Raw genomic sequence first — 14933 nt, 5'->3', positions numbered from 1 at the left:
CTATTCTTCCAATTTTTTTTTTAACTGTGAATAAACACCCTGAGCCTTGGCTATTCTACTTATAACATCTTCACTGCACCCACCGTCTTTACTAATAATATCACCTAGGTAAGTAAAGCTGCCCACCTGATCGATCTATTCATTACCCAAGATCATCTTTCCGTCTTCACTTATTCCTAGTCTTAGTGACTTCTGCTTAACATTAAATTTTAAGCCTATTCTTGCACCCTTAACTCACCAAATCTTTAAAAGTTAATTCGTTTTGCTCAGACTTTCCTCTATGATGCTTAAATCATCAGCATAATCTAAGTCCAGGAGACTTTTTCCTCCCCATTTGATTCCGTGGTCTCCCATTGCTTTTCCTGTGCTCCTTAAAACAAAGTCAATCAAAATAATCCATATAAAGGCGGATAGAACACAACTCTGCTTAACTCCTGATTTAATACAAAACCAGCTGCGCAGCAGTGTTATTCTCATACATAGCCATAGAAGATTTGAAAAAACAAGTTGACATTTTTCTCAATGACCCATAAATTGGTAACGATTTACTCCATGAACGCGATCTTGAAATTAAAAAATTAAGTGAAAATATCAACTCCCATAATTCCCACCGCCTCCTTATGGAAGATGAACTCTACAATCTAGAAAACAATCAAGTGACCCCTAAATCGAAAATCACCAAATTACTAGAGGACTTTAAAAACAATGAAACAATTATTACTACACTAGGGGATTAATTATCAGAGTTCAGCAAATCCACCATTAATTGCAAAGTATCCCATGAGAGCAAACAAATACCTACGTGTAGAGAGCATACAAATACCTACTTTGTATGAGAGCATACAAATACCTACGTGTAGTATGACTACTGATGACGCCCTTGAGTTCGTGAATAGTCCAGTGACTTCTGGTTTTTCACATAAATTATCAGGTGATAATGAACTAAACAAAAGGATTAACAAGGTTATGGAGAAGTCATTACCAGACGATGACATTGTTATTATTTTGAAAAAATTACAAAAGTGATGGGAAACAAATTTAAAAATAAGCAAAAGGGAAACAAATTTAAAAATAAGCAGAAAGGAAAATGTGATCTGCAAGCATTTTGATAGTGGTTTCTGCAAGTTTCGCAAACAATGCAAGTTTCTACATATTTGTCGTCATTTTATTTCGGGAGTTTGTGTGTCTGATAAGTGTATTTTTGACCATGTTGATCTGTGTTCTTATCTTGTATTGATAAGTCATGTACTTTTGCTCATGCATCTTCAGGATTGGAGCGCAGGTTTAAAACCCAACCTTTTTTAGGGCGACACCTAAAGTATTCATAACCCCCCTCCCCCTCCCCTAGTTCGAGTGCTATTCTATTTTCATTCTTATCCCCCTGCAGGCTTAAAACAGAGCAGTATACCTCAAGACTCAATTCCTCGGAACAATCCACTGCCCGAGGTTCTTACGCGTACCCATTCACTCCAAATCCCACACTCCCTTTACTCACTTCGGACCATCCCCCCCCCCCCCTCACTCATATTCCTCCCAAAATTCCCTTTCGACTCCGTTCTTCTCCGTGCGTCCAAGAAGTTACCGGCCGGTTCTGGACTCCACCCGTTATTTGCCGAAACAAACCCAACCCCTCCCCTCGCAGACACCCCCACCGTACTTCCCTCCCTCAGCATCAGCTTGCCCCCCACCCTTCCATATAAAGAACACTCCCAATTTGACTTATTCCCAGATCACCAGGAAACCTTTCTCCCTTCCCTTGCACTTTATACCCCCTGGCTACCCTTCCAGTATGACTCTGGTTTAAGAGTAAGCAGGTAGAACGATCCACTTGCAATACCTCCATGCAGAGTTTCTAAAACTTCAAATAGTTACCGCTGTTTAGAGTCTCCGTTAGTACCTGCTCAATTAAATGCAATTATATTTGAAAAATACGGATTTGATCCCCCTGTCCCTTGTTCTCACTATCCAAGTTTAGCCCCCGTCAAGAATTACAATAGAACCCCTGACCCCATCTGTGATATAAAAAAAGTAAAGTATAAAAACAGTACCTTCACAAGTCGCTTTCGATCCCCCACACTTTTGTTGAGCAACGCTGAAAGCCTTAACTTTGAAAAACTTAATGAATTAGACACCCTTTCTGAAATATATAGATTAGATGTAATCGCTATTACTGAAGTTCAAGCTCAAAATTTGCACATGTTAAAGATTAACAATTTTTCTCAATTTATTAAACTCAGACCAGAAAACCATCCTCTGGGTAAGAAAGGTGGCGGAATTCTGTTCTTTGTCCGTAATGATTTATACCCAAGTGAAATCCCAATTCCGTGTCTTACTCCCTTTGATGAGATTATGTGGGTGTGGGTTCGACCTAAAGTCTTGCCGCGTCCTTTCAATTTAATTGTCCTGTGTTGTATTTATTACTCCCCTGCTCAGAGATCCACTGACAAAACAACTTTTATCGAAGAATTAAACGAATGTACTGACTTCGTGCAATCGGAATACTCACATGCAGGAATTTTCCTAATGGGTGAAACAAGTAATATAATATTTGAGTCTGCGGTTACTGCCCTTAATTTAGAACAGATCGTTGATTTCCCTACTACAAAAGGCAATACTACTATTGATTTAATTATCATTAATCTTTCAAAGTTTTACAAACCCGTCTCCACTCTGCCCCCTCTAGGGGGTAGTTACCACTTTAGCCTTTTCCTATCTCCGCTGGCTAAAGTTAAACAGTCGTTTTCTATAACTGAAACCGCTTATAGACCTCTCACTGACTCAGGACTTTTCAATTTTTGCTCCTGGATTACTACTGAAAATTGGTCCACTGTGTATCAAACAAATGACGTTGACTACATGGCTTTGTCCCTCCAAAATCTGTTGAGGAGCAATTATGAATTCCACTTCCCTGAGAAAAAGTTTAAAACGTGTTCTACAGATAAGCCTTATGTTACAGAGTCTTTTAAAAAACTTAAGAGAAAAAAAATCAATTTTTTCAAAGCAGGTCGTATTACTGAGGCTAATAGTCTAAGGAAGTTCCTAAAGATAAAATTAAGAAAAGCAGCTTCTAATTATTATAATAGTAAAGTCAAAGATCTATATTCTAACAAGCCCAAGCAATGGTACAGAAAAATTAAAGAAACATGCGGAAAAAGTCCTTCCGAAATTGATTTTCATCCCCCTGAACCCCCTAATAAGACTGCCAACGATTTGAATTTGTACCTTGCTTCCATCGTGGAAAGTCTCCCCCCTTCCACTGGCTCAAGTCCAACTATTCCTCCCAATACTTCCTTCCCCTTTATTTCTCCCTCTGATGCTATAAATAAAATTCTTAAGCTTAGAAAATCAAGTACTTAACTTGATTAAGTACTTGGACATCCCAGTTGACTTAATTAAAACCTTTTCGGACAAAATTGTTGAGCCTTTATCAAATATTTTCAACCACATCACAAAATTTGGTAAATTCCCAAGTTGCTGGAAACAAGGTTTTATAACAACTGTCCCTAAAAAATGCACCAGTCTGACTTTCGCCAACATTCGCCCCATTACACTCACTTCTGTTTTTTCCAAACTTTATGAAGGTTTCCTCTGTGACTGGCTTAAGGATAAAATTTGTCCACGTATTGACACTCGGCAGTTTGGTAACTTAAAGAAAACTTCCACCACCCATTACCTTGTGCACTTAATGCATACCATCGTAAGTAACCTTGATAAACCAAATGTTTGGATGAACCTTGTCTTAGTTGATTTCCAAAACGCTTTTAACCTGGTTGACCACACCACCCTAATTCGTTCACTACTGATTAACTTTAAACTTGATCCGCTGTTAGTAAATATTGTTATATCGTTTCTTTCAAATAGATCTCAAGTTGTTAAATACAAAAATATTTTCTCTAACCCCCTCCCTATATATTGTGGAATTCCTCAAGGAACCTTATTGGGATCACTTTTATTTCTAGTCATTATTGACGATATTGGTAAGGACTTCCCCAAAAGATGGAAATACGTGGATGATTTGTTGATTCTTAAAGTATGTCACAGGAATACTAAGTGACCCCCTCGAAATTCTAACCCACATTTCAGATGAAGCTATGAACCTAAACATGAAAGTAAATTCCACTAAATGAAATATAATGACGATAAATTTCTTGAAATCTACTCCCGCCTTCCTTGTCCCTCTCCCCCCAGATATTTCTGTGTCTTCCTTTAAATTACTTGGGGTTACAATTTCCTCTAATTTAAAGTGGGATATCCACGTGAAAGATATTGTCCGTAGAGCTAATGCGTCCTTGTCTCTCCTTAAGCTCTTGAATAAATTTAACGTCCCCCCATCGCATTCTTTAAGGATTTATACTTCCTTTGTCCGCCCGCATGAATATGCTTGTCCAGTTTGGCATCCTGGCATCTCCCGTGATGAATCAGATAAAATTGAATCTATTCAAAAAAGAGCCCTAAGAATAATTTTTAAAGAAACTTTGGTACCATATTCACTCCTTCTAAAAAAGTCCAAGCTGGAAACTCTTGAGCACAGGAGAGGAAAGTTGTGCCTCCGTTTTGCAAAAAATGCAATAACAAACCCTTGCACGGAAAACATTTTCCCCAATAGACATTCCCCCTCCAGACACCGCCTGGCATATACTGTTTCTGAACCTGTCCCTCTCTTGTCCCCCATCCGCTGTTTAACCTCCAGATATGAAAAAACCTTTGTCCTCTACATTACTGATCAAATAAACCACTAGTTTTTTGTGTCTGTTTGGTTCTTCCGTTCCCTCCCCTTTTACTCTCTTTTAAACCTTTTTAACACTATTTTTATCTCAATTTTTTTTTTGTTTTAGTTTGTGCCTTTTTAACTGCCTTACATTTGACACTTTTTTGTTTTTTAGACTAATGAATGGTTTTGCCTTTCTGATATTTTTTTTTGGCATTGTTTAACCAGTTTTTTAGTTGTTGTGCTATTTCTATGTTTTTTTTATTATATGACCCCGAAATGCGAATTCGGCCCTTTGGGGCTTGTGATAGTTATTTTTTGAAATAAATATCTTATCTTATCCTATGCTTTGATCGTTAAATCCACTCTGAGATTTAACCGTCCACTACTGGCAAGTATTTACAACGTTACCACTCTGCCACATATATTATATGTGACCCCTTTCTGGAAATTATTGGCAAACCGTGAAAAGTCTAAAATCCGCTCTTTATTTTTCTGTTTTGCCAAGTACCTACTAAAATTGCCACCTTGGACAAAACATGGTTTTCTGATTAGGCGCTACAGCCTAGCGGACCCAAATCTAGCTATTGAGACACTTATTAGCCGGCAAAAAATAAAACCAGCAATTCTAAAGCACGAATGGGCAAGTTTGCTTGTTAAGTTTTCCCTCTTGTTTCCCTTTTTTCTTTTTTTTTTCTCTCTTTTTCCTTTCAGAAGTTGTTGTCCTTGTTGCTATTTTCGAAGAAGTTGTTGTTTATGTTGTAATTTTTGAGTATGTTATCTTTCTGTTTCCTCTATTCGTATTATTTTGTATACTATTTAAAAAGTTGTTGCTTTTGTTGTTATTTTTTTAGTATGTTTTCTTTTTGTTTCCTCCCTCTTTTTGGATTTTTGTATACCCTACCATTGTACATTTACTGTATACGCCGGGTTTTCAATATATTATTATTATTATTATTATAATGATGGCTTGTTCATATTAGCTTGGAAATCTCTTATAGGTTTAAAAACGTAATTTTGTGAGGCTTTCAGGTGATCAAAAATCTCTTCAAATCAAATCATTTATTGAAAACTAGATACATTCAAGAGCCATCTATTTGAAAGCCATCTACTGAAAACTAGATGACTCAAACATGGTGTATTTTAGTTAAAATAGAAAATACTATAATAATTGGAGTAATTATATACTCTATTAATATCCATTCTTCAGCCTTAAAATTCTAGTTACTTTTGCCTAGCATTGAAAATATCTTTCTTTTTCTTCTTTTTATAAGCTTTCGAAAGAAACAGACGATCTCCGTCAAACACTTTATGGTGAAAAAGAAGAAACTCTGAAGATGTCAAAAATGGTAACAGAATCAGTTAAAGCTTCAAAAGTGTGTGATGAAGAGTTGACCAGATTGAATCATTGCCTTAAAGAAGAACAGAGAAAAATGAATTCTATTCTAGCGTCTAAGTCAATATTGTTAGAAGAATTGGAAGAAATGAAAGCTGAAGTTGGCAGAAAAGAAAATCTTTTCAGGTTTTTTTTCTTTCATTATTTATTTATATTGCTATTGCAGATTTTTAATACTATTCCAATTCGTATTGAATATAGATTATTTATAAGAGACTTCGTCTTTTATAATGATTATTTATTGCACTTTCAGTTCGTTTTGGGTTTCATTTGTTCATTGGTAGTAACCTGTGTTCGTTTTATCTTATAAATAAACCTGCTAAGTGCATGCAATCTCTGTGTTGCTATCACAGTTTATAGAATTAGCAGTATGATCATTCCCTATCTCACCCATTATAAAAACCCGGACCGAGGTGCAAGTGCTCCAGAGAACCTATAAACATAAGCGGCATTAGATCTTTTCACGGGTAGACAAGTCAGATCTCTCTTGAACGCGAAACTTGGCCTCAATGTTGGAACACTAATTTTGAAGAAACTAATTTTAAATTAATTTATTCCAATACATACATGAAAATCGGTAATTAGTAGTGCAATGTTATTATTGGATGTTTTTAGGAATTAAAAATAGGTTTCGAAGTCTCAAGTTGGTTTCAAAGGTATTTCGAGAAAGTTTCTGCCAAAGTACGTGTTCCAGGGTAATTGGACCACTGATGACAGATCAAATGAGAGGAGCTGTTTGTACGCGCCGATATAAATATATATATATATATATATATATGTATATATATATATAAAATTAGTTCAGATGTTTATAGGAATTACACGTAGGTTTCGAAGTCTCGAGTTGGTCTCAATCAGGAACCCTTATCGCTATCTAAATTCACAGAGTGCAAAGATTTTCTAACAGAGGTGTTTATTGTTTAAAGTTCAGGAAAGGTCTGCCCATCAAACAGTTCGTGTTAACGAACTTTAAGTAAGGAGCGACCCGGCTCAATGGTAACCGAAACTCTAGAATACGGGTTTTTGATACCAATAGATACATCAAAAGAATCAAATTTCAATGCTGATTTCAAATATATAACTTTCATCAAGTTTAGTGCTACCCATCAAAAGTTACGCGCCTGAGAAAAAAAGGGGCTGATTTTAAAAAAAGGGGGAAAGACCCCCTAAAAGTTATATAACCTTAATGAAAATCACACCATCATATTCAGCGTATCAGAGAACCCTACAGTAGAGGTTTCAAGCTCCTATCTACAAAAATGTGGCATTTTGCATTTTTTGCCAGAAGAAAGATCACGGATGCGTGTTTATTTGTTTTTTTGTTGGTTTTTTTTTCCTCCAGGGGTGATCATATCGACCCAGTGGTCCTAGAATATCGTGGGAGGGATCATTGGAACGGAAATTAAGAGTTCTAGTGCCCTTTTTAAGTGACCAAAAAAAAAATGGAGGGCAACTAGGCCCCCTCCCTCGCTTATTTTTTTCCAAAAGTCACCCGATCAAAATTTTGAGATAGTCTTTTTGTTCAGCATGGTCGAAAATATGATAAATATGTCTTTTAGGATGACTTAATACCACGAAGTCCCCTGGAGGAGGGCTAAAAGTTATGAACTTTACCCAATGTTAACATATAGTATTGGTTCTTGTGAAGTATACAGACGTTTTCAGGAGGTTTTTTTCTGGTAGTTGGGGGTGGCTGGGTCAGGGGTTATGTGGGAGGATCTGTCCATGAAGGAAGTTTTCATGGGGAAGGGAAATTGCCATGAAGGGGGCGCTAGGCCTGCCAGCATTATTTATTGGTTATTGGGAAGTATACAGACATTTCCAGGAAGGATTTTTTTCTGGAAGGGGGGGGGCATAGAGGAGGGGGTTACTGTGGAGAATCTTTCCGTGGAGGATGTTTCTTTGGGGTAAGGGACATTTCTATGAAGGGGGCGCCGGATTTCGAAGCATTATTTAAAAAGCGATCAGAAATTAAATAAAAAAAAAAGTTTTTTCAACTAAAAGTAAGAAGCAACATTAGAACTTAAAACGAGAAGAAATTATAACGTATATGAGGGGGTTATCCCCCTAGTCCATACCTCGTTCTTTTCGCTGCAGTTTTTTTTAAGTGCTTTCAAAAGAGCTATCTATTCTAATTAAACGGCCTTTGTGATTCAGGGGTTTGTGAATAAAAATTTTTTTTCAACTTTTAACGTAAAGAGCGTGGTATTGACTAAGGGGAGAACCCCCTCATATACGTAATAACATATACGTAATAAAAAAGAACAATAAAAAAAAACAAGTGATACGGCTCAATAGTAATCGAAACTTTTAAAAACGGAATTTTGATGTCAATAAATGTATCAAAAGAATGTGCTTATAATGCTGATTCTAAATATATAAATTTTATTAAGTTTAGTATTACTCATCAAAGGCTACGAGCCTGAGAAAATTTATCCGATTTTTTAAAGAGGGGGGAAATATCCCCTACAAGTGAAAGAATTTTAATGAAAATCACTGTCAGATTCAGCGTATCAGAAAACCCTCTTACGTAGGTTTCAAGCTCATATCTGCAAAAATCTGCAACTTTGTATTTTTTGCCGGAAGAAAAATATACGAATATAGAAGTTAGTTACGTAAGTTAATTTGTAAATTACGTCATAGCCAAATTTAGAGACATCCATTTAACAAAAGAAAAGTAAAATTTTTATGCAAATTTTGTTTACTTATTCAATGACGTTGAGCCAAAATAAAAGCTGCACTAACTAAAAAACGATCAGAAATTAAATAAAAAAAACAAGTTTTTTAAACTGAAATTAATGAGCGAAATTAAAAATTAAAAAGAAAAGAAACTATTCCTTAAATGAAAGGGGCTGTCCCTTCCTCAACGCCTCGCTCTTTATGCTAAAGTTTGACTCTGTCTCACAACTTTATTTTTTAAAACAATAAAAAAATTTAGCGTAAAGAGTGAGGCATTGAGGAGGGGACAGCCCCTTTCATATACGGAATAATTTCTGTTCGTTTTAAGTTTTAATGTCGCTCCTTACTTTCAGTTTAAAAAACTTGTTTTTTTTTATTTAATTTCATACTAAAACATTGATTGAAAACAAAACTAGTCTTATCTAGGCTCTCCGAATAAACATGTTACTAGACTATTAAAATATCACAGGAACTACAATCTGAGAAAATAAATAACACAACGTGAAAAAAAAATGATAAACCATCCAGTTGCAAATCCAGCGGGGGGGGGCCAGGGGTATCCCCCTAAAGTAGTCTAAAGTAGTGTAATTTGCCTAATTAACGCAAGTTTGCATTAATTAAACTTGCTCCTAACGTAAGTTTGTCGGATCAACTTATTTTGCGCCCCCCCTTCCTAAAAAAAATCCTGGATCCGCCCCTGAAACCATCACACCTATTCCACCAGTTATTGGAAGAAAGAAAATTTCTTATTTTCACCAATTTCCTCACCCCCCCGCCCCCTGTGTTATAAAATCATAAATATGACAATAAGTTTAGTCCACATTATATAAATAAAATATTTTAATAATTTGTATATAAATAAAGTCATACCTGTGAGATGGGACAGTTGCAAACTACTTGGCCGGCTCACCAAGTTTTTTTCTGCTTTCGCAATTTCGAATAATGCACTTTCTAACCATTTCTCATTGACTGACGCAAATACACTGATCCATAACTGCACAAATAAGTGGAAGGAGCTTTTTGTTCGCACCGAGAATGAAGAGCCAGAAATCATCTGCGGTAAACTTACTGCTAATTTTATAAACTGTGGTTGCTATAATGTAATATATATAAACGTATATATATATATATATATATATTGTGATAACTTTTTAATATTCAACTGTTGATATTTTTTTAAGCAGCTTTTCCCTTGCTATGCGATATTTTTTTTAAATATCATAAAGATATTTGTCAAATAATTCAAATTTTTTTCAGCAACAGCTCCAACAGATATTTTTTTTTTTTTTGCTCAAATATTATTAATACAACTTTCTAATATCCAAATATTTTTAAGCAACAAATCCCTCGTTTTGCAACATTTTTTTTTTTCAAATGCCATTGAGATATTTGAGAAATATTCATATTTTATGAAGGAAATAACTGTATTTACCAAAGATATACTTCTTTTATTTCGTACTTTGGCATAGCGTCGGTAAATACATTATTTATAAACGCTTTAAACCTGTGAGAGTTGCTCACAACCTGTGAAGCACTGTGAAGCTCTTCTTAAAGAAGAGCTGCTTAAATTAAAAAATGTTTCCTTTTCTGTTGTTTGCAGGGAAGCGGAGGAGAGCTGCTTAAATTAAAAAATGTTTCCTTTTCTGTTGTTTGCAGGGAAGCGGAGGAAGAGCTGCTTAAATTGAAAAATATTTTCTTTTCTGTTGTTTGGACGGAAGCGGAGGAGAGCTGCTTAAATTAAAAAATGTTTCCTTTTCTGTTGTTTGCAGGGAAGCGGAGGAAGAGCTGCTTAAATTGAAAAATATTTTCTTTTCTGTTGTTTGGACGGAAGCGGAGGAGAGATGCTTAAATTAAAAAATGTTTCCTTTTCTGTTGTTTGCAGGGAAGCGGAGGAAGAGCTGCTTAAATTGAAAAATATTTTCTTTTCTGTTGTTTGCAGGGAAGCGGAGGAGAGCTGCTTTAATTAAAAAATGTTTCCTTTTCTGTTGTTTGCAGGGAAGCGGAGGAAGAGCTGCTTAAATTGAAAAATATTTTCTTTTCTGTTGTTTGGACGGAAGCGGAGGAGAGCTGCTTAAATTAAAAAATGTTTCCTTTTCTGTTGTTTGCAGGGAAGTGGAAGAGAGCTGCTTAAATTAAAAAATGTTTTCTTTTCTGTTGTTTGCAGGGAAGCTAAGGAAGAGCTGCTTAGATTAAAAAATGTTTTCTTTTCTGTTGTTTGGAGGGAAGCGGAGGAGAGCTGCTTAAATTAAAAAATGTTTCCTTTTCTGTTGTTTGCAGGGAAGCGGAGGAGAGCTGCTTAAATTAAAAAATGTTTTCTTTTCTGTTGTTTGGAGGAAAGCGGAGGAGAGCTGCTTGAATTAAAAATTTTTTTTTTTTCTGTTGTTTGCAGGGAAGTGGAGGAAGAGCTGCTTAAATTAAAAAATGTTTTCTTTTCTGTTGTTTGCAGGGAAGCGGAGGAAGAGCTGCTTAAATTGAAAAATGTACATGCAAGTCGATTTTTTTCCATGTCTCAAAGAAATGATGAAACAGACCGAATCAGTGACACTGTAGCAGCAATGAATCTACCACCAGTTGTACCATGCACTCAGCTGTCACCCGTGGCTGAAGTTGACCTAGCCCAGCATTTTGTTCCTGAATCTCAGAGGAGTATTTGCAAATCAGAAGCATTTGGTGAATCGGATGATGTGCAGATCGATGTATGTGAAGAAAATGATGTACGTATTGAGCATGAGACAAAAAGAATGAAGTTTGATAACCCTTCAAGTAATAAATGTGATCTTGAGATGGTTGGTGTTGATACAGTGCGGAATGACGTTTTCATGTTTTCTGAATCAGATGATATACAGATCGATGTATGTGAAGAATATGATGTACATATTGAGCATGAGACGGAAAGAATGAAGTTTGATAACCCTTCAAGTAATAAATGTGATCTTGAGATGGTTGGTGTTGATACAGTGCGGGATGATGTCTTTGCAGTAAATACTGGTGGACAGGTCAGTTGCGCGGCTAATAGGCCGAAATTAGACAACGATTCAAGTGATAAATATGTCGCTGATAATTTCGGTATTGTGCGAAATAACGTAAGTGAAGAATGTAATAATACACAGAATGAGCGTGACGCAAAAAGAATGAAGTTAGACAACTGTTTACTTTATGAAGCTGAAGTTGACATTTTTGAAGATTTGAGAGAGAAAGATTTATTTGGTTTGACTGGTGAACCAGAATTAAACTTAAAAACCAAGATCCAACCAATACCTGCTACAACATCTCCATCTCCTTCAAGCAATTCAGAACAAGAACAGAAATACGTGGACAGCAAATCAGAAGAAATAGTAGATGGCGGTTCTGAAAAACTTTTAGTAAAGGATACAAATCAAAAGAAAATATCTAAAATTGAAAATGTAAGTATCAATATGGAACAAAGAAAAGGCAAAAAATCAATTAATCGGATGAACTTGCACTTCGAAGACTCCATAGTTGTGATTTCTCCGACTGAAAGTGTTTTAGATAAGAATCCCATAACCGGTTTTACTAAAAACCTTCCGCACCTGGAAGAACCTGAGCTTGTTAATGAAGAGAATGATGAAATATTCGAGAAGGTGGTTGGTGGAGACCGAACTCCCAGTATTGAGAAGTTGGCTCCCCATGTCAGTGTATTTGACCCACATAATTTGGAACTTAAAGGGACCTTTAATGATGAGAGTGTAGAACAGGTTGCAAACTTCCATTCTAACAAAGACCAACTTCCAATGATACAACAGGGGAAAGAATTTCAGGAGCCAACAGCAGGTCCATATAGAGGGCCAAGAATCTCTGATAGATATGAAAAAACTGAAGACTCACTAAACAATAGGACAGAATTTCAGAAGGGATCATCAGACAGTACCAACCACGATGTTCAGTTTCTTGAAACTGAACTGTTCAGTTCCAAGAAAATGCATTTTCTTGGTGAAGGAAATTTAGAGAATGTCAAAAATCCTGGCAACGGCAGAGAGATATCATTAAACTCTATTAATTTCTCTGATGAAATGAAACGCATCATTTGGAAAAATGAAAAGACTACGCCCCAGCCTCTTATTCAGTTTGAAACACTTCACTCTCAGAATCAGATCCTGTGTCAACAGCAGTGTTTTGCAGAAGAAGACGAATATGTTTCTGAAGATGACGCTACTGAAATAGAAAACTTGAACAAAATAAAAACAGTATTTGGGTGTGATGAAAAGGGAATTGAAGAGAAAAATGGTACTGAGGCGGAGGAACTATCCCCCGCTTTAACTCAATTGAGTAAAAAAGGCATTTCTTCAATTGATGATTTTGAAAGTCTTCTATTGAAACCAATTCTTTTTCGAAAGATATTCACACCTCCCCTGCGGAAAAAACAAGATTTTTTACACGCCTCTACAAATATGAACTCATTATTTGACAAAAAAGAGGATAATCGCCTTGAAACTACTAGAAAAGAACGAGATGAAAATGCTGATGGTTTGGTTGAAGAATGTAATGCTAATGAGATAAGAAGTTCAGTTGTGTGTGTCATAGAAAACGGAATAGAAATAGGTAATGAATTGGAAGTTGATAAAGAACTTGAAGTTGCTAAAGGAAATGAAATAGAAGTTAATAAAGGAAATGAAATTGAAGTTGAGAAAGAACATAAAGTTGATAAAGAAAATGTTATAGAAGTTGATAAAGAAAAGGAAATAGAAGTCGATAAAGAAAATGAAATAGAAGTTGATAAAGAACAGGAAATGGAAGTTGATAAAGAAAAGGAAATAGAAGTTGATAAAGAAAATAAAATAGAAGTTGATAAAGAAAAGGAAATAGAAGTTGATAAAGCAAATGATATAGAAGCTGATGATGAACTTGAAGTCGATAAAGAAAGTGAAATGGGAGCTGATAAAGAATTTGAAGTTGATAAAGGGAATAAAATTGAAGTTGTTGAAGAATTTGATGCTGATAAAGGAAAAAATACAAGGAATCGAATTCAATCTGAACATGAAACTGGACTTGTTCTTAGTGAAAAGCTACCTAATGATGGAAATTCTTTCATAACTCCCCCTGAAGTTGGCCCCTCTTTCCATGATAATGCCACAGATGAAGATAGTTCATTGAAGCAAGGTGAGCCGCACGCTGAAATTATAACTGTTGAACACATCAAACAGGTTGATGTAGAAGTTAAACAAGAATTCCTGCAAAGTGAAGAATCAGTCGAGCGAAACATCACAAACAGTGTAAAGTTTTTAGATAAACGCCAACCTGATGAAAAAGTACAAACTTTAGGCAAAAACAAGACACAATCTGTAGGGTCGGACTTTTTTCAAAGAATTTTTGCAAAACTGCCGGCCGAATTGCAGAAACGTTTACGTCATTGTAGAAGTGTGTCTGCTGAAACGACTGAAGTTTCGTTTACTGCTCTAACGGACCCAGTGGAGGATGAACAACTCACTCAACCGTTTGTTCCTCTTAGCGAAGACGATGGTTTGTCTTTTTGAATTGTATTTTTTATTTTTATTTCTTTGCTCTTTTTATAAATGTTACGAAGTTTCACACGAACAAGTTTGAAAGAAGAATAAAGCTCTTTCTAAAAAAAAAACTTTTTTTGTAACATTGTTAAATTAGCTTACCTTTAAGACGTTTTAACATTCATAGTTACGTAAAGGCACTTCAAAATAAAAGCACTGATATGTTTGGATCTCACAATTCGATATCCACAAAATTTCGACTTAATGTTCAAAGTCTCATAAATTTACGGCGTATAGTGGGTGAATGCACGGGAAATTCGACTCTCGCTTAGAAATAATGGTGGCATACCCCTCGTCTTGGTAATTATCATTTGTGCTATAATTGCTATTTAATAATTGATAATCTACTTATTTAATAATATATTTTATAATTCTTACTTATAAAGAAAATTTTCCACTTAAATCATAAAAGTAAGTTAATAACTTTATCCTTGCAAAAGATCAATTAATATTTTACATATTAAAAAACTGTTTACAAATTCTTCTGTCCTATAATCATTTTTCAGCTCTTCTAAATCTGCTAATTAGCAATTAAGGATGTATTAATTAGCTGTCTATTTTTTTGGCACGGTTATAGTGATACTTTAGTTTCTTCTTTATCAATAAACCATATTTCATTTTATCAAAT

At 35.4% G+C, this 14933-nt stretch overlaps 1 protein-coding gene across 1 annotated transcript in view; it reads left to right on the top strand.

Annotated features, from left to right (window-relative positions):
- LOC148944703 (uncharacterized) overlaps window positions 1-14480 on the top strand; it is a 40635-nt gene extending 26155 nt beyond the window's left edge. The window contains exons 6-7 of the mRNA XM_089100833.1: window positions 5983-6230; window positions 11230-14480. Coding sequence (XP_088956959.1) covers window positions 5983-6230; window positions 11230-14275 — 3294 coding nt within the window. The 3' untranslated portion in view covers window positions 14276-14480. The remainder of the gene's footprint in view (window positions 1-5982; window positions 6231-11229) is intronic.
- Window positions 14481-14933: the final 453 nt, after the last annotated feature.

Source organism: Artemia sp. Qi Xiang Cuo, chromosome 14 (assembly GCF_049724085.1).
Source record: "Artemia sp. Qi Xiang Cuo chromosome 14, ASM4972408v1, whole genome shotgun sequence".
NCBI lineage: Eukaryota > Metazoa > Arthropoda > Branchiopoda > Anostraca > Artemiidae > Artemia > Artemia sp. Qi Xiang Cuo.
This window is presented reverse-complemented; position numbering and strand designations above follow the sequence as displayed.